This window comes from Triticum urartu, chromosome 4A, assembly GCF_056163025.1.
Source record: "Triticum urartu cultivar PI428250 chromosome 4A, HENAU_Tu73, whole genome shotgun sequence".
NCBI lineage: Eukaryota > Viridiplantae > Streptophyta > Magnoliopsida > Poales > Poaceae > Triticum > Triticum urartu.
In genome coordinates, this window is record NC_141876.1 from 542,469,451 (window position 1) to 542,494,539 (window position 25,089).

A 25,089-nucleotide genomic window follows, 5' to 3' on the forward strand; every position below is an offset into this window, starting at 1 on the left:
CAAAAACCAGTGGCTCTTCTTGAATATGTTCCCGTCAGCCTGAAAAATCATTTGCAACGTGGATAGAAGCCGTCACGGAGGTGTTACCTTCTTGATGGTGGCACACGTACCTAGCGGTTATAAAACACGGCGTCATGAATGTACCGTCGCTTCGCGTCGGCTGGTCATCCTTGTCTGGACCGGCATTTCATTCATGACGGATGATGCGAGGCGTTATGAAAAATCTAGTCGTCTGCAATTTCTCATTTTTAGGTAGTGAGATGGTACTCAAAAGATGACCTTTATTGCATTGTTTTACTTCAGAAGAGTAGCGGCTCCCCTAATTATGTTAGGCTGTTGCCAATGCATGGGTGCTTAGATGAGGTGCTAAGCACATTAAATAGCTTAGCAACTATACTTTCCAATGCATAGGTGCTTAGCTTATGGTTGCTAAGCTTGCTTCATTTAATAATTTAGCAACTAAAGCTCTTCATGTATTGGTGGGCTCCTTTCTTTTAAATGTTTTGCCTAGGTTCATGCGCTTAGCATTGGTTCTTTCTGGGGTCACCACACTCATCTCTCTCCTCTTAAATAACTTGCCGCATCAAATTTTTTGCCTACGTGGAAGGCTTAGCACCTGTACAAGGTGGAGCATTGGGAGGGGCCTTAAGCAAGCAATCTTCTTATGAAGTAATAAAGTGTTGACAAGCAGAAGAAAAAAATGATGACCATTTTGATCCCGATTTCCAAAATATGGGCCAACAGCTAGCTATGAATTTTAACATGTTAACGCAGCATTTCAGCCTTCAGATCGATAACCATTCATGCAAAAAGGGAGGTAAACTTTGACATGCTGCAAGTATTCATCATGAACCGAGTTTAACCGGTACAGAGACACACTACACATAAAAGAGAAGTGAAGGAGGCCAGATAAGATGGCAGAAGTTCCAGCAACATGCCATATCATATCAGTTACATGCATGCATGGTGATCCAAGCATGGTGCAACGACAAGACATATGTAGAGGTTAATTTGATCAAGAGAAGCTAGTCGCCCAAGTTGGGCAGGTTATCGGCGAGGACCCTCGTGACGGCCGACATCAACGGCTCCAACTTATTGTGTTCCCGGATATGTGCAGGCAGTGCTTGAATCTTGAGCGCCAACCTCCTCGCCGTCACCGGGTAGTCCTGCAACGTCGGGCATCCTCACAGCATGTCAGTATCAAACCGAACAAAGTCGGGCAACGGAGAAACGTAAGTATGTGTTGCGTACTTGAACTAAGATATATAAGAGCTACTGTACTAGTCAAGATGCATGGGCGACGCTAATGAAGGCAGGGTGGGTACTTACATTGCCTTCCTGGAGCACCATGTGGAGGGGCAGGATCTGCATCACCAGCGCTTGGACGTCTCCCTGGGGCAGGTCAGCACAAGCCGTGAGCACGATGGGCTGCAGTTCCTTGTGCTTGCTCATGAAGCAGCGCCGCAGGACGAACCTCCCGTACCAGTGGTTGGACAGGCTAACGACGTGCTGCATGAGCCTGGACAGGAGCCGCCGCCTGAACTCATTCCTGTCCATGTCGGGGTCGCGGTCGCGGTCGAGGAGGCTCTGCACCAGGCGGTTGCTGCATGTGGTGGCGAGGCGAGTGCCCATGCATCCATGCAAATTGGGTGAGTAAAATCAGCGATCGGGAAGCACCAAACAAGCTAATAGTTGAGGCGAGAATTGTGTAACGATCGACCACTAAATTACCTGTTTGGTCCCATGGCCATTGTTACGGCTCGCTCAACGAGTGCATCCTCGAAAAGAGGGAGCTCCTCGCCTTCCGCGTACCGGAAGCATGTAGGCAAGCACGCCAACCGGCCGAGCGGGGAGTCCAGCTTGTCATCGATGGTGTCTATGGCGTCCCTGACCAGAGCCTGAAAGCATTCCAGACCGATCAGTAAGTACAAGATACGGAGCCAAACATGCAAATGATGCATCATGCATATATACAGTTCCCAGTAATTGCTGCTATATATTGTGGCCGGCACTTACCCTGGTCGCCTCGTAATCCATGCTGAGGAAACAGCGGGTAATCAGCTCGTTCCCTCCGACGTTGTCCATCACGCGGTCACGCAAGAAGTAGTTGACGAGCGCGGTGGACAGGCCGGGGTTCCACGCCACCGCCGTGATGAGCAGCTTCAGAGAAGTCACCCTGCACCATGCATGCATACAGATGAAGGCAAAACAAATTCAGCAGCAGGCCAGACAGGGCACTGCACTAGTACCATACATACAACTACTCCGTTTCGTTGTATATATATATAGTGCCTACCCACGATAATAATAATCTCACGACAGACAGAATCACAGCAGGTAAGACGATTGAAACTGTGTCATCTGCTGTTTATGCTATAGAGATGTTGATTTATTAGTACGTCGTAGTACTGTAATTTGGACATGCGAATCACAATGGTAAATTAGTTTCGATCAAACTGGCAGTGGTACTGAAATGGCAGTGAGGGAGGGGAGTCGTCGATCTTTGAACGTACCCGTGCGTGGAGGACCTCCCGACGAGCTCTGGCGTGACGGCGGCTTCCACGATGATCTCGAGCTCCTCGCGCCGCCTGTCGTCGTCTACGATGACCTGGATGCTGCGCAGGAGCGCTTCGAACACCGCATGCCCCTGCCTGTTCTCCATAATCCAGTGCGCGCACTGCTTGAACCTGTCGAGCACCATCCCGCGCATCTCCTCGTCGCCCACCTCGAGCTGGTGGAGCAGGATTGCCGAGCGCTCCTCGTCCAGGGACATCATCAGCTGATCAAGCGTCATCGGGGACCCGAGCAACTCCGATCGGATCTGCACCAGCCTCCAGTCTTGGTGAGTCGGTGGTGGCGGCTGCAACGGCTGCGGCACGAGCAACGGCGGATACTGCACGAACTGCGGCTGCTGCGGCCAGGTAGGCGCCGCGGACATCTGCGGGTGCAGCGGCGGGATCGGCCACGTCGCCGGTACCCCGAACTCGAAGGGAAGCGGCGGGGTCGGCTGCCACACCCACATCCACACGGGCTCATGCCCCTGCTGCTGTTGCTGCGGCGGCGGCGGCGGCACGGGCTGAATCGCGCACCCCTGCTGCTGCGGCGGCCGCGGGGACGACGACGACGAGGCCTCCCCGTGGCTGGCAGCGCGGCCACCGGCGTGGGAGGGCGCGGGGAGCGACGGCTTGCTCGGATCCATGGCTTGTACTAGTTGCGATTGCTCTTTGGATTCGGATGGCTGGGATTGGGGAAATGGAGATTGAATGAATTGGACGAGAGCTTGCACTGTGTGTTTGTTTATATAGTGGAGGAAGAGACGCGGCGGCCGAGAAAAGGACACCCGGCCGATTTACACGGGGAGGGGCCAGCTGGCACGCCACCCTACCAACTGAAGATCTGATCGCATAATTATTGCGTTGTGAATTACTGGCGCATTCACTGCATGGACGATCTGTTCAGATCAGTTGCGGTAAAACTAATTTGGTTACTGACCGAAAAGCATTTCGACTCTAATTTTTAATGCGCTTGACCATGCTCTCAATCTTGATCTCAATAGGAAGATGAGGCCTGACCGTGCTCGTGTAAATACAGGGGATTGACACCCACAACCCTTACAATAAACTCTGCTTTGTTTCATGTATATCTTGTTCCAAGTACATGGAGCTACATGAGGGGGGGGGGGGGGGGGGGGGGGGGGGGCTTTATATTGTTGTAACCCCTTTTTATTGACATCAATATTTGTTTAGTTCTGTTGGAAACAATTAAGTCATGCGCCGATTTTTAGTATTGCTTGAATCTACATCATTATCTCTTTCGTTTTTGGCCGCGTAAAAGCCATGCATCTCATCAACACAAGAACAAGCTCGGTGCCTAATTTTAACCAAAAAATGTGCATCCCTACTTTATAAATAAAGCACCACTACCATATAATCAGTCACAAATGATAAACTTTTTTTACGGAAGGATCGGGTCTATTGTAAAATCTCATCAAAGCAGCTCAAACATAATAAAAATTACGTCGAGATTCTGAGGTCACCGAACGACCACTACTACCATCAGAACAACTCGTTGTGGTCGCTTCTCTATCGGAGCCGGCTTGACCTTGTCGATGACAGCCGGGAAGTCTTCGAGCCAAAGTTGTCGTCATTGAACCCTTGCATAGATATGAAGCATCTGACACAAAATCCTGCCACATGATGAGAAATCCTAACCTCATTGCCCCAATAGACAGTATGGGTCTACGCCAAAGCTCCATCGACTACATCTAGAAGGACAAACTCGAGGACGATTGGAGCTCGGAAGACAAACTCAAAGAAGAAGCGCCGCCATCCGCCCGTCAAGGTCCCAAAGTTCAGGCAACATGGCTCAATTCAAATAAACACATCTACGGAGTAGTCATCTACATAGATACTCCCTTTATCCCATAATATAAGAGTTCGTCCTTGTTATGGACATTCTTGATGCAATTGTGCGGGCATCTATCAATGTTGAAGTGCTTCCCACTCTTGGGCGGAACCTACCGTCAATCAGAGCCTCATTCTATGCAGATGACGTTATGATTTTTGCCAGACCCAACCTTCACGAAGTCACTGCTGTTAAGAAGATTCTTGATATCTTTGAGATGCTTCCGGCCTTCGAACTAACTTCATTAAGAGAAGTTTCTGCTACATCCGGTGTGAGGGTATTGCCATTCATGACCTGGCTGCGATGCTACAATGCCCCATCAAAGAGTTTCCTGTCACATACGTTGGCATGCCTCTCAGTTCCACGAGACTTCAGAAAATACATTACCAGCCAATCTTTGACAAGCTTCAGCGCAACACATCTGGATGGAACAATCTTATGCTACCCACTGCCGGAAGACTAGCTCTGCTCACCTCCGTTTTATATGCCTGGACAATATTCCAAATTTTGGCTATTGAACCTCCTCGCTGGGCTGTCAAGAAGTTTGACAAATGTTTCCTAGGTTTCCTTTGGGAAAATAAAGATGAGGCTACTGGGGGCAAATGCCTAATTAATGAACTGGAAGCAAGTTTGCCTGCCTAAAAAGCTTGGTGGCCTTGGGATTCCTTGTCTGGACCAAAAAAGTGAGGCAATGCGATGCAAATGGTTATGGATCTCTTGGATGGACGCTTCTCGGACCTGACGTGGGTTACCTTTGCCTATTAATTGCTCGGTCAGGTGTCCTTTCGAGGCATCGGTTCAATTCAACATTGGCAATGGCGCAAACACCAAGTTTTTTGGACCGACCCTTGGCACAACAGAGAGAGTTTCTGTAAGAGGTTCCCTGACTTGTTCATGCAATGCACTATCAAAACAATCTCCATCCAATATGGTATGACAGATGGAAAATGGATGCGGCACTTCAAGGGTAATCTCTCTCAAGACTCAATCACTCAGTTCATGACCATGTAGAATGACCTGCAGCAGGTGCAGCTAGCTCAAAATCAGGAAGACACTTTAACTTGGCGTTGCTGCAAATGGCCAGTTCAGCTCAAGCTCGGCGTACACGACTACCCTTGCTGCAAACATCAAACTACTATTTGCAAAGTTGGCCTGGAGCTCTGATGTACTTGGCGATTATAAAACATGTCGTCATGAATATACCGTCGTTTCGCATCGGTTGGCCATCCTTATCCGGACGGGCATTTCATTCATGACGTTTGCAATTTCTCATTTTTAGGTAGTGAGATGGTACTCGAAGATAAAGATGACCTTTATTGCACTATTTTACTTCAGAAGAGTAGCGGCTCCGCTGATTATGTTAAGCAAGCAATCTTCTTATGAGGTAATCAAGTGTTGACAAGCAGAAAAAAAAACTGACGACCATTTTGATCGTGATTTCCAAAATATGGGCCTACAGCTAGCTATGAATTTTAACATGTTAACACAGCTTTTCTGCCTTTAGACCGATAACCATTCATGCAAAAAGGGAGGTAAACTTTGACATGCTGCAAGTATTCTTCATGAACCGAGTTTATTCGGTACACAGACAGACACTACACATAAAAGAGAAGAGAAAGTTTCTCAATGAAGCCATATAAGATGCCAAAAGTTGCAGCAACATGCCATATACTATCAGTTACATCATGGTGATCTAAGAATGCAAGCATCCGAGACAGCTAGCTAGCTCCAGATCCACAACCATCATGTATATGCAAGTTATCATGCATGCACACCTATCCAAATCTAAAGCAACTCCAAGCATATATATGTAGAGGCTAATTGATCAATAGAAGCTAGTCGCCCAAGTTGGGCAGGTTATCGGCGAGCACACTCCTGACGGCCGACATCAACAGCTCCAAGTCATCGTATTTCCGGATATGTGGAGGCAGTGCTTCAATCTTGTGCGCCAACTTCTTGGCTATCTCTGGGAAGGCCTGCACACGTACGTACGTCCTCACAACATGTCAGTACGTACGTATCAAACAGAACAAAGTCGGGCATGCAATGGGAGACGTTAATGAAAGCAGCAGGGTACTCACAGTGCTGCCTCTCTCGAGCAGGCTCTGGAGGAGGTGCAGGACGAAGTCGCGGCTGGCGCGCTGCGTCACCAGCAATTTTAGGTCTCCGGAGGCCAGGTCAGCACAGGCCCTGAGTGCGATGTTCAGCAGCTCCTTCTCCTCGCTCAGGACGCAGTGCTCCACGACGAACTGCCCTTGGCATATGCGGGACAGGTGAAGGACGTTTTGCATGAGATTGGACGCGAGCTCCTTCCTGAACTGCATGCTGCTGGCGTGGTCGAGGAGGTGCAGCACGAAGCGCTTGCTGCATGCATGCGTGGTAAGTAAAATCAGCGACAAGTACGCACGTCCTAGTAAGCTGAGAATCACCAGACAAGTTGACGCGAGAATTGTGCAAGCGTAACGACTAACGACCACTTACCCGGCACGTTGCGTGGCCATTGCTACGGCTTTGGCAAGGATTTCAGTCTGGAAACGCGGGACGTCCTTGTCTGGCGCGTACAGGAAGCATGTAGCCAAGAACGTCGTCCCGGCCGGGGACAGCATCTTGTCATCCATGGTGTATATATATGGCGTGATTGACCAGGGCCTGAAAGGAAACTAAACCGATCAGTACGTACACGTACAAAATATATACGGAGCCAAACATTCCGTATCACTGTCGCTGATCCCACATATATTCCCAGTGATTGCTGCGCATGCCATTGCGGCACTTACCGCGGTCACGTTCGTAGGCATCGTGGTGAAACAGTGGACAATCAGTTCGTTCCCTCGGTCGTCGTCGATCACGCGCTCCTTCACGAAGCTTTCGACGAGCAGCGCGGACAGGCCGGGGTACACCGAGCTCGCCACCGCCGTGATGAGCAACTCCAGAGAAGCCACCCTGCATCATCACACAGATGAAGGCAACACAAATTCAGCAGCAGGGCTCACCACACACAGGGCACTGCACTAGCTAACTTTGATCGGCTGGCTGTTTATGCTAAGTATGTAGAGATGTAATCAGAATCGCAGCAGGTGCTGCGATCGAAACTGTTTGTTAGATCAGCTAGCTAGCTGTTTATGCTATATAGAGAGAGATGTTAATTTACTACTGTAAATTGGACATGCGAATCACAGTGGTAAACTAGTTTTGATCAAACTGGCAGTAGCAGGGACCAGGGAGTCATGCGTTGATCTGTGAACGTACCCGTCGTCGGACCTCGGGACGAGCCTGGGCGTGACGGCGGCTTTCACGATGATCTCGAGCTCCCTGTAGTGCCCATGGAAGCTTCCCAGCAGCGCTTCGAACACCGGATGCCCCTGCCTGTTCCCCATGATCCAGTGCGCGCAGCGCTTGAGCCCGTCGGGCACCATCTTGCGCATCTCCTCGTCGCCCACCTCGAGCTGGTGGACCAGGATTTCCAAGTGCTCCGCGTCCAGGGACATCACCAGCTGCTCAAGCGTCATCGGGGAACTGAGCAACTCCGAGCGGATCTGCACCAGCCTCGAGTATTGGTAAATCCGTGGCACTGGCTGCCCCACATACACATAGTGCTGCGGCGGCGGTGGCTCGAACCACGGCGGACGCTGCGCGAACTGCGGCGGCTGCGCCACCGCCACCATGTCGGAGTTGGTGATGGGGAGGACGGCGGGGGGGAACGCGTCGCCGGCGCCGCTCCAGTTGTGCGGACCCATGGCGTCCAGGTAGCTCGGCGCCCACGCCAATGGGTGCATCGGCATCGGCGGGCCGAGCGAGTAGTAGATGTCTCCGGGGTGCTGCTGCGACCCAAAGAAGGGAGGCGCGCCCGCACGAAGATCCCAAGGCGTGCTCGGCTGCGGCATCCCCACGGCCTGAATCGCGTGCCCCTGGTGCTGCTGCTGCTGCGGGGGCGGCGGCCGCGGGGCCGGGGACGACGACGAGGAGGCCTCCGCGCGGTAGCCAGCGGGGCCGCCGGCGTAGGAGGGCGCGGGGCGGGGCGGCCCGCCCGGTTCCATGGCTTGCAAGCTTCGGCTGCGGTTGCTCTGGGGTTTCGGGTTGCTGGGATTTGGGGGAATGCGAAATGGGGATTGGGCGAGAGCCTTGCGCTGCTGCGGGTTTATATAGCGGAGGAAGAGAGGCGGCGCGCGGCCGGGTTGACTTGAGGGTGAGACCAGAGAGAGGTGGGAGGAGGAGGACACCCGTCCGAGTTATGCGGGGTGGGAAGGGAGGGGAGGCGCCAGCTGGCACGGCACCAGGGGCGTCGTATTAACTGAAGTTGGTTAAGATCTGATCGTGTAATTATTGTGTTATACTGTGAGATATTGGCACATTAAATGCATGGGCAATCAGATTAGTTTCGGCAATTTATTTCATCATGTATCAAAGCAGAGGACATTAAGCTTCTCTACATGGAGAGCTTCATAACCCCTTCTTATTTACACTGGTTCCGTTTTGCGGGGTTATTTACACTAATTTACTGAAGCTTCCTAATTTCCAAAGAGGAAAAAAATGGCACGTACTCTCTCCGTCCCACAATATAATACCATTTTTCAAGCTATTTTGCACTCCTTCTGTCCCATAATGTAAAATCCTTACACTACACTAGTGTTAAAAAAACGTCATATATTATGGGACGGATGGAGTACTATCTAGTTCTGCTGGGCCAATTAAGAGATGTTGCATACATTTTTAGTATTGCTCGAGTCCACATCATGGTGTCCTTAGTTTTTCGCAACGTAGGAGACATGCATGTATCTTCGTCATTACAAGAACAGCTAAGTTGGTGCCTAATTCAGGTTAACACATCGTTCTAGTAGTTATCTATACATAGATAGATCGTAAGATAATGTTTTCTTTCATTCTACTTTAGTGGGAGTTCAGATGCTTATGCAGATTTACCTGGCTCCATAATTTTATTTAATTTGTTTCACCATGCTATTTATAAACTATAATTAAATGTGCCTTGATTTTGCTTTCCGCCTAGCATAAATTTTCTCGGACCTCTTGCGTGTATTCTCTTTGTGTTTAAATGTATTCGCCCCTTTTTCTTTCAAAATAACCAAGCAATTATCTCCATTTTTATTTTATTTTTTGCGATAAGTAGACAACTCGCTTCTACTTATATTGAATGCAAGAGCTCATGTCCTTGTTCAGGCAAATAAAAAAATGCTCAGTTTGAAATAATAGGTGAGTTCAAGGGTTTGTGGTATACAATGCAAAATTTTGGACTCTAATGTGAAACTTCCATCCATTTTTGACCTAATGGTGTCAAGTGAGGCATGAAAGACCAAATTACCCATGACACTTTGACATTCAAAAGTCATTGTCTACCGAGCACCTTCCTCGCATCCTTTCCTTTCTCACCGCTAAGGAGGCTTGGGATCATCTCAACACTTTGTTCAAGGGCAGCTCAAGCATTCAACGTTCCAAGTTTGACTTTGTACAAGATGAAGCCAATGAATTTGCCATGCATGAAAACGAGACCCCTGAAGAACTCTACCGTTGATTGATGTCCCTTGCGATTTCATTCAGTGACCATGGTAGTAAGGACTCGGATGACAATTGGATCAAGCACAAGTTTCTTAAGGTGATCATGTCTTTTGACAAGAGCACTTCTTATGTGATTCACCAAAGACTGTACTTTCATTCCATATCATCCAGTGATGCGTTGGATGAGTTCGTCTCCATGGGAATCTTGAGCAAGACCGCCAACACTACTCTTGCTCGTGGGGTCAAGAAGTCCAATCTTGCATTGAAGGCCAAAGTGGTCCATGCTCAAGAGACTAGAGAAGAAAAAGAAGAAGGTGAGTGTTGTTCTGAAGACACCAAATATGCTTTCAATGAGCACACTTGCTCTAGCTTCAAGAGTTTTGGGGGGCAACAAGAGGAACTTCAAGTAGAACAACTCAAAGGACAACTCAAGTGGTTTCAAGTCAAAAGGTCAGTGAGTTAACTCTTGTAGAAATTTGGCTTTTCTTTCCTCTCTCCAAGGCGACTTGGGAAAGCCTTCCTCCCCTCGATCTCCGCCGGCGAGCCAGTGGATTCGCGTCCCCTCTGCCTGTCGCTCCGGCGGTCGGGAGGAGAATCCTAGTGTCTCGACTCCCACTAGTAGATAGGTAGGGTTTTAGTTCTCGTAGGGGCGACATTTGGACGGATGGCGAAGCTCCTTCTTCGAGTTAGTCTTCTAGCCTCCGATCCTCCTAAAATTCGTCCGTTGGGACGAATTAGACGGAGCTATGGCGTAGATTCCTGCCAGCTCCTTGGGGCTGCAAGGTTAGGGTTTCTCGCCATGCGTACGCGTCGGCGATATTTGGTGTCAGGTTCTTCAAATCGATTCATAGATTCAACGACGACGACTGCCACTCCAATGCGCTGGTCCTTAGGGACACGTGCACGAAGACTTCCCGGCTGTCATCGATAAGGTCAGACTGGCTCTGATATGGGAGCGGCGACAACGATGCGTCGACGGCTCATTCTGACGACAGCAATGATCGTTCAGTGGTCATGTAATTTTTATTATGTTTAAGGCGCTTTGTACTTGCGATGAATCTTTATAATAGATATGATCCCTTTTGCAAAAAAAAAGGGTCAAAAGAGTTAGGACTTACTACAATTATGGGAACGTGAGTCACTTTGTCGATTGCACATATGAGAAGATGGAAAACAATGGAGAGGCCTTTTTTTGCAAGGGACAATGAAGTGACTCCCGTTCCCATAACCCAGTGACACCTCTTCACTTCGGTGCATTCCACACGACCCAGGGGCCTTTCATCAGAACTAGTGTCTAGTGTGCAAAAATCCATCTATCTATAATCTGCTGGCACGGCACAGCAAAAAATAGAAACAGATGTTTAAAGAAATGTGAAGCGTTGCGACAAACAAACCTGAAATATATTACCAGAAGTTCAGTTCGTGTAACATATACATACAATAAATCATCCATCAATGGTACATACACAATCTACTTTTTTTGTGGAACATACACAATCTACCAGACAACTGTGTGCCGGCTACCATGGCCTAGCATAAGCTCCAGGTTTCGCATAAAGATGAGAGAGAGAAAAATGAAACTACCAAGGAACATAAAGATCCCCTTTAAGATTCAGGACGTGGTTCAGCAGCTAGAGATGGTCAGTAGACGGTAGCAGCAGCACGGTTTGTGCCTGTATTACAACAGGATGCCACGACGAGTATTTCAGTTATACCCATCAAATCTGAATGGTGTGAGCAGCGGAGGGTTGACAGCTGGGCGCCAAGAAGCAAGCAGCCACAGTCCTTTGGATTATGGAACTCACATTCGCTGATTAGGTTCCACCCTTGGATCTATGTGCCGAAGACAAAGCCATGAAAGAACCTGCAGGCAACAAAACTGTAAGCACCAGATGTTGAATGCATGACACAGGTATGTGAGAAGGTTATTATAAATAAACTTAACTTTTACCAAGACTGAATCATTGATTTAATCATACGGCAACACAGCAAAGCATGCACAAATTCACAATTCGTGTCAAGTTTACTTAATTGTTTCAGATCCATGAACATAGGCTAAGAACAGAATATGTGCCTCATGTATTGACATATATTGAACCATGTGAATTAGTATATCCGTCTCTATAATACCACTAACAGCAAGAAACCAATAGGTGTTTTTGATTAAAATTGTTGCTTACAAGAAACAAATTGAAGATTGTAAGCCAGAGCTGGCCTTCTAAGATGACATGTATTTCAGGTTGGAGCCTTGGAGGTACTAATACTACCTAAGAGCATCTTCAATTTCAGGTTGAACCAAGGGAAGGAGATCGCACAAATCTACAACAATCACAGTCGGTTACTCTTCCAGGTGCCATCTTCAACACAAAGAATTACCAAACACCAGAGGACTGTATCCAAGGTGTATGTAGAGGACTGTACTGTCGGCTAAAAACCCGACAGGATTACAAGCTTGGAGGTACAAACTATCAAAAATTAATTCAGAAATTTTCATAAAACACCAAAGTTTTATGGCTTCTGGCACAGAACCTCAAATTTTACTCCACCTGCATTGCTTGTTAACCTCAGCTGGGAATTAATTACAGTTGTGCTTTCTGAAACCTATGGTTGTTGTAAAACCCAAGAATACGTGCCACAGGCAGTAAAAAACGAGTGTGTTCTCCAACTAAAACCACACAACATGGGGTTTAAGTAATTGGATAGACCATAATACAAATGTACCATATGGTACAAGGTTACGAACAACATACCTAAACAAGCTTCTTCCATATTCAGGAATCTCACTGCCATGCAGAAGATACAACCAGCTTTCTGTTCTTCCATCCAAGATAAATGACACCATCTTTCTCCTCTAGCTTGTAGTAACTGTTGTAATCATTTAACAGTGTTCTGATAGTATTGTTCACCAATGCACTTAGGGGGTATGGTCTAAAGCCAGCCATTGCAAACCTAGACCGCCACTTTCCAAATGGTTCATGCCTCTCCACTCTTTCTGCACCTTCACATGCAATTAAATTGACAATATCTCTTGCAACACAGTGCTGCTCAGTGCTCATCCTCACCTTGTCATCCCTGGGGCAAGCAACATCTATTGCCTCGAACATGGCTGTGTAGTAGTCAAGGGTCTCCATGTATCTACTGAAGAATGGGGCAGTGTTTGTGTTAGCCTCCTGCTCTACAAGAGTTACCACCCTAGGAGAAAGGCTCTTAACCATTCTCAATATCCTATCCCGGTGGTTTTCTATGCAGACACTCTCATCAGGAGTATGATGCAGCTGATACGCAAAGTTGACAGCAATAGCCTCTCCCTTTCTTATATCGAGATGTTCAAGTGTAACCTCATGACTAGCTGCATTTACGGCGTTGAACTCAAAGGGCAGACAACATGACTGAGCAATGTTGCATAACCTACGCCCAACTATATCCAGTCCACCACCTCGGGCATAAGCCGAATCTGAATCATCTATACCAGTAATTCTTAGGTATGGTGGTCCGCTAACCCTCACAGCAAGGGCCTGTATCATAGTTACCCACTGGCTCCCTTGAGCAATTTGGAAATCAATGATGTGAATAAAGTTCTCACCCTTAACAGCCTCGGCTATAGCACCATTGGCAGACATGTAACCAAATCTGAAGAATGGACAGATATCATAGAGAAGATGCATGTAGGACATGAGCTCTGAATTTGTAGGTTGAGGTTCCTTGCACTTCAGAGATTTATACAACGCATGTCCAGTAGAATAACGCCTCGCAACAAGGCCTTCCAACATATATGCTCCCAGACGTTGGATTGGTTCTCCAGACACGGAGACCATCTTCTGTAACTCTGATATCAGCAAGTCCTCATGACAATTATTCTCATCAACAGCCTTACCACATGCTACAATTACCTGCTTCAAGTCCCCAGAGCTGATTCCCAGAAGCTCTCTCCAGTTACTTTGGTGCATTGCGGCGCCAATTACTAGGGATCTGTCAGAACTAACTGCATCTGAATCAGATCCAAACAGTGCATCTGCTAGCTCCTGAAGTGTTGTAAACCCCAAACCTGGAACCTCGGTGATGCCACTTGCAGGAGAATCATATGTGTGATCTGAGTGGCTATCATGCAGAGAAATGTGGCTCCCACTTATGCACTGAGGAGATGTAGAGCTATTGGCAGCATAAACACAATTGGCTGATGAAGACTCTAGAGTGCTGTACTGTGGGTGAATCACCTGAGACTTTGAATCGCTGTTCTGTGAGCCACCATCAGAGGACACGTAGTGATGATCCTCATGATTTTGTTGCACATAGCAAGTACCATTTCCCCCCACATGCATTGAACTGCTGTAGTATGGTATTTGAGAATTGTCTGGATATCTGTATGACATGTTAGAGGCCTTTGCTGACATATCTTCCAACCTTGTGGAGGTGATCTATTTGCCGGAATCCAAGGAGACAGTACACCTCCCAGAGATTAACAGCAGTGAGTTTTGACTAATTTATCAATAAATGTTCAGTGCGACGATGCCATCAACTGCATAAGACAAATATACGATAAGTTAGATAGAAATATAAATGTAGATCATAAAGAAAATAACTAAAAATCATTTTAGAGAGCCGGATGAACAAATTGAAACGCCGTCAATCTCTTCCTCTATGCTGGAAACAAGTAAGCGAAGCTAGCAAACCCAGGACTGGAATAATCTCTCTGCTGGATCTTAAGTCGTCCGACTCAAACGGATCTTAATTTGGGATGTTAAAATACAGAAATAGCCATGCAGAATTGGAAAGCATACTTATGCTGGAAACAAGCGAAGCTAGAAAACCCAGGACTGGATCAATCTCCTCCTCTATGCTGGAATCAAGTAAGCCTGCTAAAAAAATGGATTTTCAATTCTGCTAAAAAAATGAGGACACTCATGTGTGATGAACATTTGCTTGATGGATAAATGGATTTGGAAATTGATAAACATTAATGGCTTATGGCAACAGCTCCTTAAAAGGAAATAACTCTGTAGGGGGGTGTTATCACACACAGGTGTGGCTTATGGCAACAGCTCCTTAAGAGGAAATGACTCTGTAGGGAGGTGTTATCACACACAGGTGTGCAGTAAACCTGGAAATTCACATTTTTCAAAGGGAGGTCAACAAGATTGCGCATTAATACTAAAACTTTGGCCAATCAAGCAGTGAAGGTTGCTCACATACTAGGAGACACTTGGGCTTGTGTAAGATTCAGAAGAGAGCTGGTAAGAGAATTTGGTGTTATGGCAGAATCCAGAAGTCATGTGTGCAGATGGGCTGTTCAGCGATGAGCCCTAAACCACAAAACGGACTCGGTCAAGTCGTTGTATGTGACCCTGAAAACAGCAGCTTCTGTACTGCTGAGTAAGTTGGCTTGCCCGATTTCCTAAGGCCATCAGAAGGTTAATACAAATTGGTTTTGCAGCAGTTATTTAGGCCATATGGAAGGCTAGGAATACATCATGTTTTAGGAATGTAATCATGGTTTGTTATGCTTGTGCCCTGACTTATGAAATTAGCTATTGGTTGGATACTTGGGCTTTGTTGCAAAAGAACGACGACTGAGAGTGAGTTCATCAGGGGCCCATGGCACTACAATGAGTGGCAACGGAGGTGTTTGAGCAAGCAAAAGGATGGGAACCAAGAGATATGAGCTGGAAGATGTGCAAAGACTGAAACTAGTCCAGATCGTTTGCTGCGTCGTTCTGGGTTTGTGCAACTAACAATGTCAGCAGCTGCTGTGATGTGAGCACTGACAGAAGCAACTGTGAATCGAATCCAATGTCCAAATTGTCTCCGCATAATTATGGTTCTAACCCAAATGGAGCAAGAGAACACAACGAGAAAATTGTGCATCCCTATCAGCTACAATCAACCCCACAAATATACCTGCTGTCCAAAATATCCAAGCAGAGAAGATAACAGGAAATTTAGAAAAAGGACCAATGCTTGTAAATGTTACTACTCATAATCAGGGTCAGTGGATGGAGTTTAAAAAAAAAAGGGTCGGTGGGTGGTTGAACTACGGGTCACACACATTCTGTGGGCGACAAAAATGGTCCTACTTGGGAAACCAAGGGCCGAAAGCGCGGGCCGGGTTGAGGCAGCGGGGCCGCGACGATGTAGAAGGCGAACGGCGGCCGCGACGACACGCCTGTGATGTGATGGTGAGGGGCGGAGGGGTTGGGGGTATAACTGGCAAAGCGTCGGCGGTGACGCCGGCAGGGCGGCAGTTCTAGGACTAAGTGGTCCGCGGAGGGGATGGTACTCTTGAACCCCCCCCCCCCCCCCCCCCCCCCCACCTACCTCCTTGGTCGGATTCGGGGTAGGCGAGCGAGGAGGAAGACGGGTAGAAGAGGAAACGCACGGGACGGAGTGCACTGCATAATCAAAGAGAGGGCACGGAGGGGCGGCGGGGTATACCTTGGCGAGCGGCGCGATTCGTCGGAGCTTCCCGGCCCCGGCGGAGGAAAAGGCGGAGAAGAGGGGAGGAAACAAGGCTGAGCACCTACCAACCCGACGACTAGACAAGACGGGACGCGACGCGGAGTGAGAGGGTCAATAAAGAAAGTGGGGGCGGGGGCGGGGACGGAGAGCGGCATGTGCGGTTGGGAAGCGGGGGCTGCTCCGCGGACGCGGTTAGGGGCGGGCCCCGGGCGAACGCCCGACGTGCGATGCCCATCGGACGGCCCTGCGGTTGGATTAGTAGTTTAGTGGCCACTGAAGAGGGAGGGCAGGAACTGCGAATGATAGGCATGAGATAAACGAAGCATCGCGGTTCAGTGAGGTAGGAGTACCACGCAACCACTAATGATGATTGCCTGCCTTAATTGGTTTTGCTTCACGCGACGCGGGCATCTAGGACAGTCCAACTCGGGCGTCATCAAGGACGTCTAACTCGGGCGTCATTACGGACGTGTGTGCGGAGGGAGAGCTTCTTTTTAAACATCCGATCTGCTATTCATCTTCCATCATTGCAGTATAACGAACTTCAGAAATAATAAAAAATTACATTCAGATTCGTAGACCACCTAGCGACAGCTAAAGCACAAAAACGAGCCAAAGAGCCGGGCATTACTTGCTGTGGTCGATAGTCGGAAAGTCGTCGTGATAAAACCTTATTGGACCAACACCAGAACAACAATTGCTGCCAATAAAGAGTATTCCATCCGTTCCTAAATATAAGTCTTTTTAGATATTTTAATATGAACTATATAGGGAGCAAAATGAGTGAATCTACTCTAAAATACGTTTATATGCATCCGTATGTAGTCCATATAGAAATCTTTAAAAAAAAACTTATATTTAGGAGCGGAAAGAGTAGTATAGATTGGAAGGATCACACGAACGAACGTAGATGAACGACGAATAGATATGAGCAAATCCATCAAAGGCAGATCCGCCGGAGACACACCTTCACACGCCCACCGACATTGCTAGATGTACCACCGAAACCGGGGCTAGGCGGGAAGAACCTTATTGCATCATCAGGGAGCCATCATCGTCTCATCTTCCTGAATAGAACATGAACGCTAACAAAAATCAAAACCACATCTAAAAATGAAGCCCCCTTCTTCCCACCTGCAAGGGTCGGGATCCACCGTACCCCATGACCCTAAGGCCATCGGAGATAAGGCGGTCCAGCGACGGCGTCGACGGGAGGCGAGGAACTCTAATATTTTTAGAGGAAGAGGTGGATGTGTACTGGAGAACTTCTCACATCTTAATCCTTGCGGTTACCTGCTACTTGATCGCCCTGACAAGAGACTTCTATTTGAGTGCCCCTGCTTCTCGCTACTGTTTACTTTTGTTTCGGGGCGAGAGAAATGGGGTTTCGTTAATCCGCTACCCGTATGGTACTCTGCTTATCAACCTGGAGAAGTAAAGCACTGACTGTGGACTGTGTGCTTTTTTCGGTGACAATATGCATACTGTTGAACGGAGGCGCACGTCATCTTTTTGCCAGCGCTTTCTCTCTTGACATAGGCTTTCGCCCGTTTTATTCCACATACCGAATAAAAAGTCCGCTGATGAGCTTCGCTCATCAACCATGCCAGCGATCTCTTGAAGTTGTTCACGCCGGAGGAAAAGGCCCTCGTCTTCCCCGACGGGAAGGGCGACGTTGTGGTTGCCATCATCATCGTGTGGTGCTTGCTCGTGTAGGGTAACGTAGCAGAAACAAAACAAAAATCTTTACTACATACACGCTGAGGATCACGATGAATCTTTACTATTATTAAACAATTAAACAAAAACATTATTGGATGTATCCAGTAATTAGTCCCACAACAACGCAGAAACTAATCAGCACCACATAATTAGGCCCACAATTCTTAATCTACAGTCATTATCTTTACCACTGCTTCCTCCATTCCAGAATATAAGGTGTATTGATTTCTGTGCAAGTCAACCATTTGAATGTTTAACCAAGATTATAGAATAAAATAACAATATTTGCAATACCTAATAGATAAAATATGAAACTACTTTTCATAATGAAGTAAATGATACACATTTCGTACGGTGGATATTGATATATTTTTCTATAAACTTGGTTAAACACGCACTCGTGTGACTTTTGAAAAAACAAATACACCTTATATAAAGGAATTGAGGGAGTATTAAACAATCAAACAAGAACTTTCTTAGGTGTATCCCGTAATTAGTCCTACAACAACACACAAACTAATCAGGTCCACACGATTAGGCCCACAATTTTTAATCTACAGTCATTATTGATCTAATACTTTTGTGGCGTGTACTTAGCAATTTTCAATGACTGGCCGTACTTCACCAGGAGAGGAGTACTCAGAACAACCGGTCCCTACAATCACAGATCGGGAGAGGCGTCCACCACCGCCGACGCTGCCGCGCCCAACCTCCACCACGGGCGACTGCCTCCGTGCGAATTCCCTTGCGAGGCTCTCCCGCCACCACACCGTCTACTCTCGATGGGGATCCGCTCCAGCAGTGCCAGGCCGTTCACCATCGCCACATCAGGCCGTCACCACGGACGCCACATGCCTGCACCCCACGGCCGGCCACTGCGCGCCTGGAGCACGCTCTTCCGCCTGTTCCCAGTGTGTTGCTGCCAGCTCACCCGAGCGCGCCGATGATGGCCTTCGGTGCTCTCCCATACACCAAGACTATCGCCGTCCTGGTCAGTCCTCTTCCCCCGCTGGTGCTGCGCCCGGTTCTACTATCTCTCTTCCATGGTCGTTGCAACACCTTCTCTCCTGTGTCATTGCTACTGCCGCCACCGTGCTGCTCCTCCCTGCTTCTGCCATTGTCGCTGGAGCTAGCCAAAATGGATCAAACATAGGTGAGTTAAATTGGGGGTGCATCCTTTATCTTGCTTGATACAATCTTCTTCAGTTGCCTTCTGATTTCTGTCACATATGTTGCCATGTTCGTTCTAGCACAGCAGGTGTTTGTGTGTATGCCTATGCAATGATAGCACATGTGGTTTCACGCATGTATCCTCCTTTGTGTATGCCTACAACTATTACGGTGGTTGGCGATTTTAGGAGCCGTCCATCTACTCTAATCTAACGGTGAAAAAATATGAGTTACGAGGAGTTACGAGTCTTCAATTACATGAAATCTATACCTACTATTAAAAGAAATAAATATTCTTAGTTTGGTTTAGTCATTTTCGTTTGGTTTACACATGCTAAGCGATATGGGCCAAGTACTTGTATGTTGATGGGTCTTTTATGGGCTTTTATAGAGACCGCGGAAAATAATTGGGTTAAAATAAATCAACATTGTGGGAATTGAACATAGGACCTCCTGTCTAGCTCTTCGATGTAAAACAACCAATGATGTATGCGTCTTTCACATTTACTAATCCCAACTCGCTCTAAATATACGAGTGGCAGTCATCATGTTTAGGATGAGCTAATTAAACGAATGAGCTAATAGAAGAAGGATTGTGGGCTTAAATAGAATATTAAACGGATGTGGCTAATTAAACAAAGGAGTATGCGTAAAACGGTGGAATACCTAAAAGAAAGATTGTGGTCTTAATAAATTCTACATGAAAGATTTGAGGTAAAAAGGTAGGATAATTAAAAGGAAGGATATGTAGGCTTCAATGTGTTAGGGCTACTAAATTAGAAAATGGGCGAGAATATCATGATAATTAATGAAAGAATTATAGTTAAATGCCATTAAATATACTTAAAATGGAATTGGTGGAAGATTATGCCCGGCAAAGAAAATATGAACACGGCTAAATTGCAATGCATTTTTATGTTCATTTTGTAGAAGGATGCTGCATTACAGCATGTTCTTCATAATGAATTCGATGATGTGGGGCATCATGCTTGCACAAAACATTAATTTTTCCCGTTGCAACGCACGGGCATATGTGCTAGTTACAAATAAAGGTGGGCCCGTTACAAAATTTAGGTGGACTAGTAAGTTTCTAAAAGGGTAGATCCGTCAGAAAACAAATTGATAAATCTCGCTCATGGCCCCTCTCCCCCGACAGATCCATCCGCCCTCGGTTGCCGGCGTACGCCCTTGTTCCTGTTGGGGAACGTAGCAGAATTTTAAAATTTTCTACGCATCACCAAGATCAATCTATGGAGTCATCTAGCAACGAAGGAGAGAGGAGTGCATCTACATACCCTTGTAGATCGCGCGCGAAAGCGTTCAAGAGAACGGGGTTGATGGAGTCCTACTCGACGTGATCCAAATCACCGATGACCAAGTGCCGAACGGACGACACCTCCGCGTTCAACACACGTACGGTTGGGAACACGTCTCCTCCAACTTGATCCAGCAAGGGGGAAGGAGAGGTTGATGAAGATCCAGCAGCACAACGGCGTGGTGGTGGAAGCAACGGTGATCTCGGCAGGGCTTCGCCAAGCGCAGGGAGACGGAGGAGTGTCACGGGAGGGAGAGGGAGAGGCCAGGGGCTTGGGTGTGGCTGCCCTCCCTCCCCCAACTATATATAGGGTGCCTAGGGGGGGCGGCGGCCAAGGGGGTGCCTTGCCCCCCAAGGCAAGGGTGGCGCCCCCCACCCCTAGGGTTTCCAACCCTAGGCGCAGGGGGAGGCCCAAGGGGGGCGCACCAGCCCACTAGGGGCTGGTTCCCCTCCCACTTCAGCCCATGGGGCCCTCCGGGATAGGTGGCCCCACCCGGTGGACCCCCGGGACCCTTCCGGTGGTCCCGGTACAATACCGATTACCCCCAAAACTTTCCCGATGGCCGAAACTTGACTTCCTATATATAAATCTTCACCTCCGGACCATTCCGGAACTCCTCGTGACGTCCGGGATCTCATCCGGGACTCCAAACAACTTTCGGGTTACCGTATGCTAATATCTCAACAACCCTAGCGTCACCGAACCTTAAGTGTGTAGACCCTACGGGTTCAGGAGACATGCAGACATGACCGAGACGCCTCTCCGGTCAATAACCAACAGCGGGATCTGGATACCCATGTTGGTTCCCACATGCTCCACGATGATCTCATCGGATGAACCACGATGCCGAGGATTCAATCAATCCGTATACAATTCCCTTTGTCAATCGGTACGTTACTTACCCGAGACTCGATCGTCGGTATCCCAATACCTAGTTCAATCTCATTACCGGCAAGTCACTTTACTCGTGCCGTAATGCATGATCCCGTGATCAACCACTTGGTCACATTGAGCTCATTATGATGATGCATTACCGAGTGGGCCCAGAGATACCTCTCTGTCATACGGAGTGACAAATCCCAGTCTCGATTCATGCCAACCCAACAGACACTTTCGGAGATACCTGTAATGTACCTTTATAGTCACCCAGTTACGTTGTGACGTTTGGCACACCCAAGGCACTCCTACGGTATCCGGGAGTTGCACAATCTCATGGTCTAAGGAAATGATACTTGACATTCAGAAAAGCTACAACAAATGAACTACACGATCTTTGAGCTAAGCTTAGGATTGGGTCTTGTCCATCACATCATTCTCCTAATGATGTGATCCCATTATCGATGACATCCAATGTCCATAGTCAGGAAACCATGACTATCCTTTGATCAACGAGCTAGTCAACTAGAGGCTCACTAGGGACGTGTTGTGGTCTATGTATTCACACATGTATTACGATTTCCGGATAACACAATTATAGCATGAACAATAGACAATTATCATGAACAAAGAAATATAATAATAACCATTTTATTATTGCCTCTAGGGCATATTTCCAATAGTCTCCCACTTGCACTAGAGTCAATAGTCTAGTTACATTGTGATGAATCGAACACCCATGCAGTTCTGGTGTTGATCATGTTTTGTTCTAGGGAGAGGTTTAGTCAATGGATCTGCCACATTCAGATCCGTATGTACTTTACAAATCTCTATGTCTCCATTTTGAACACTTTCACGAATGGAGTTGAAGCGACGCTTGATATGCCTGGTCTTCCTGTGAAACCTGGGCTCCTTGGCAAGGGCAATAGCTCCAGTGTTGTCACAGAAGAGAGTCATCGGGCCCGACGCATTGGGTATGACTCCTAGGTCGGTAATGAACTCCTTCACCCAGACTGCTTCTTGTGCTGCCTCCGAGGCTGCCATGTACTCCGCTTCACATGTAGATCCTGCCACAACACTTTGCTTGCAACTACACCAGCTTACTGCCCCACCATTCAAAATATACACGTATCCGGTTTGTGACTTAGAGTCATCCAGATCTGTGTCGAAGCTAGCATCGACGTAACCCTTTACGATGAGCTCTTCGTCACCTCCATACACGAGAAACATGTCCTTAGTCCTTTTCAGGTACTTCAGGATATTCTTGACCGCTGTCCAGTGTTCCATGCCGGGATTACTTTGGTACCTTCCTACCAAACTTACGACAAGGTTTACATCAGGTCTGGTACACAGCATAGCATACATGATAGACCCTATGGCCGAGGCATAGGGGACGACACTCATCTTTTCTCTATCTTCTGTCGTGGTCGGGCATTGAGCCGTGCTCAATCTCGTACCTTGTAATACAGGCAAGAACCCCTTCTTTGACTGATCCATTTTGAACTTCTTCAATATCTTGTCAAGGTACGTACTCTGTGAAAGACCAATGAGGCGTCTCGATCTATCTCTATAGATCTTGATGCCTAATATATAAGCAGCTTCTCCAAGGTCCTTCATTGAAAAACACTTGTTCAAGTAGGCCTTTATGCTTTCCAAGAATTCTATATCATTTCCCATCAACAGTATGTCATCCACATACAATATGAGAAATGCTACAGAGCTCCCACTCACTTTCTTGTAAATGCAGACTTCTCCATAAGTCTGCGTAAACCCAAACGCTTTGATCATCTCATCAAAACGAATGTTCCAACTCCGAGATGCTTGCACCAGCCCATAAATCGAGCGTTGGAGCTTGCACACCTTGTCAGCATTCTTAGGATCGACAAAACCTTCCGGCTGCATCATATACAATTCTTCCTTAAGGAAACCATTAAGGAATGCCGTTTTGACGTCCATTTGCCATATCTCATAATCATAGAATGCGGCAATTGCTAACATGATTCGGACGGACTTCAGCTTCGCTACTGGTGAGAAAGTCTCATCGTAGTCAACCCCTTGAACTTGTCGATAACCCTTAGTGACAAGCCGAGCTTTATAGATGGTCACATTACCATCCGCGTCTGTCTTCTTCTTAAAGATCCATTTATTTTCTATGGCTCGCCGATCATCGGGCAAGTCAGTCAAAGTCCATACTTCGTTTTCATACATGGATCCTATCTCGGATTTCATGGCTTCCAGCCATTTGTCGGAATCCGGGCCCGCTATCGCTTCTTCATAGTTCGAAGGTTCACCGTTGTCTAACAACATGATTTCCAAGACAGGGTTGCCGTACCACTCTGGTGCGGAACGTGTCCTCGTGGACCTACGAAGTTCAGTAGCAACTTGATCTAAAGTTTCATGATCATCATCATTAACTTCCTCTCTAGTCGGTGCAGGCACCTCAGGAACATTTTCTTGAGCTGCGCCACTTACCGGTTCAAGAGGTAATACTTCATCAAGTTCTACTTTCCTCCCACTTATTTCTTTCGAGAGAAACTCTTTCTCTAGAAAGGACCCATTCTTGGCAACAACGATCTTGCCTTCGGCTCTGAGGTAGAAGGTATACCCAACAGTTTCTTTAGGGTATCCTATGAAGACGCATTTTTCCGACTTGGGTTCGAGCTTTTCAGGTTGAAGTTTCTTGACATAAGCATCGCATCCCCAAACTTTTAGAAATGACAGCTTAGGTTTCTTCCCAAACCATAATTCATACGGTGTCGTCTCAACGGATTTCGACGGAGCCCTATTTAAAGTGAATGCGGCAGTCTCTAAAGCATAGCCCCAAAATGACAGCGGTAAATCGGTAAGAGACATCATAGATCGCACCATATCCAATAGAGTGCGATTGCGACGTTCATACACACCATTACGCTATGGTGTTCCAGGTGGCGTGAGTTGTGAAACTATTCCACATTTTCTCAAGTGTGTGCCAAATTCGTGACTCAAGTATTCTCCCCCATGATCTGATCGCAAGAACTTGATTTTCTTGTCACGTTGATTCTCAACCTCACTCTGAAATTCCTTGAACTTTTCAAAGGTCTCAGACTTGTGTTTCATTAAGTAGACATACCCATATCTACTTAAGTCATCAGTGAGGGTGAGAACATAACGATAGCCACTGCGAGCCTCAACACTCATTGGACCGCACACATCAGTATGTATGATTTCCAATAAGTTGGTTGCTCGCTCTATTGTTCCTGAGAACGGAGTCTTGGTCATTTTACCCATGAGGCATGGTTCACACGTGTCAAATGATTCGTAATCAAGAGACTCTAAAAGTCCATCTGCATGGAGCTTCTTCATGCGTTTGACACCTATGTGACCAAGGCGGCAGTGCCACAAGTATGTGGGACTATCATTATCAACCTTACATCTTTTGGTATTCACACTATGAATACGTGTAGCATTACGCTCGAGATTCATTAAGAATAAACCATTCACCATCGGAGCATGACCATATAATATATCTCTCATATAAATAGAACAACCATTATTCTCGGATTTAAATGAGTAGCCATCTCGAATTAAACAAGATCCTGATACAATGTTCATGCTCAAAGATGGCACTAAATAACAATTATTGAGGTTTAAAACTAAT

The 25,089-nt window shown here is 47.1% G+C and overlaps 3 protein-coding genes across 7 annotated transcripts; all 3 read right to left on the bottom strand.

Moving 5' to 3' along the window:
• Positions 1–988: 988 nt before the first annotated feature.
• LOC147976505 (uncharacterized) lies at positions 989–3,199 on the bottom strand. The gene is made up of 5 exons (XM_087519798.1): positions 2,514–3,199; positions 2,017–2,176; positions 1,732–1,898; positions 1,330–1,603; positions 989–1,166 (listed from the first exon to the last, which is right to left on the bottom strand). Exons 1-5 carry the CDS (start codon positions 3,197–3,199, stop codon positions 1,026–1,028), a joined length of 1,428 nt encoding a protein of 475 aa, XP_087375924.1. The 3' UTR covers positions 989–1,025.
• A 3,040-nt stretch (positions 3,200–6,239) lies between these two features.
• LOC147976506 (uncharacterized) lies at positions 6,240–8,490 on the bottom strand. The gene is made up of 5 exons (XM_087520884.1): positions 7,654–8,490; positions 7,182–7,347; positions 6,886–7,064; positions 6,486–6,768; positions 6,240–6,380 (listed from the first exon to the last, which is right to left on the bottom strand). Exons 1-5 carry the CDS (start codon positions 8,439–8,441, stop codon positions 6,240–6,242), a joined length of 1,557 nt encoding a protein of 518 aa, XP_087377010.1. The 5' UTR covers positions 8,442–8,490.
• A 2,804-nt stretch (positions 8,491–11,294) lies between these two features.
• Positions 11,295–16,510, bottom strand: LOC125552636 (scarecrow-like protein 21). 5 transcript variants are annotated; one of them, XM_048716257.2, is made up of 4 exons: positions 16,345–16,499; positions 14,694–14,768; positions 12,666–14,431; positions 11,295–11,779 (listed from the first exon to the last, which is right to left on the bottom strand). In XM_048716257.2, the coding sequence occupies exon 3, from the start codon at positions 14,304–14,306 to the stop codon at positions 12,696–12,698; it is 1,611 nt and encodes a 536-aa protein (XP_048572214.2). In that variant the 5' UTR covers positions 14,307–14,431; positions 14,694–14,768; positions 16,345–16,499; the 3' UTR covers positions 11,295–11,779; positions 12,666–12,695. The 5 variants fall into 5 exon arrangements, with proteins under 5 accessions (XP_048572214.2, XP_048572215.2, XP_048572216.2 ...); XM_048716258.2 differs by having other exon boundaries at positions 14,694–14,771; positions 16,345–16,481; XM_048716259.2 differs by lacking the exon at positions 16,345–16,499 and adding an exon at positions 15,987–16,178.
• Between the last annotated feature and the right edge of the window lie 8,579 nt (positions 16,511–25,089).

What these genes read in the sequence shown, in the direction of transcription:
- LOC125552636 (XM_048716256.2), bottom strand. Translation starts at nt 14,306, where the DNA reads ATGTCAGCAAAGGCCTCTAACATGTCATACAGATATCCAGACAATTCT.
- LOC147976505 (XM_087519798.1), bottom strand. Translation starts at nt 3,199, where the DNA reads ATGGATCCGAGCAAGCCGTCGCTCCCCGCGCCCTCCCACGCCGGTGGC. An exon ending in GGGAGGTCCTCCACGCACGG is followed by an intron (nt 2,177 to 2,513) that starts GTACGTTCAAAG and finishes TGCATGGTGCAG; the next exon opens with GGTGACTTCTCTGAAGCTGC. An exon ending in ATGGCCATGGGACCAAACAG is followed by an intron (nt 1,604 to 1,731) that starts GTAATTTAGTGG and finishes CACCACATGCAG; the next exon opens with CAACCGCCTGGTGCAGAGCC.
- LOC147976506 (XM_087520884.1), bottom strand. Translation starts at nt 8,441, where the DNA reads ATGGAACCGGGCGGGCCGCCCCGCCCCGCGCCCTCCTACGCCGGCGGC. An exon ending in GTCCCGAGGTCCGACGACGG is followed by an intron (nt 7,348 to 7,653) that starts GTACGTTCACAG and finishes GTGATGATGCAG; the next exon opens with GGTGGCTTCTCTGGAGTTGC. An exon ending in TGCCTACGAACGTGACCGCG is followed by an intron (nt 7,065 to 7,181) that starts GTAAGTGCCGCA and finishes TGATCGGTTTAG; the next exon opens with TTTCCTTTCAGGCCCTGGTC.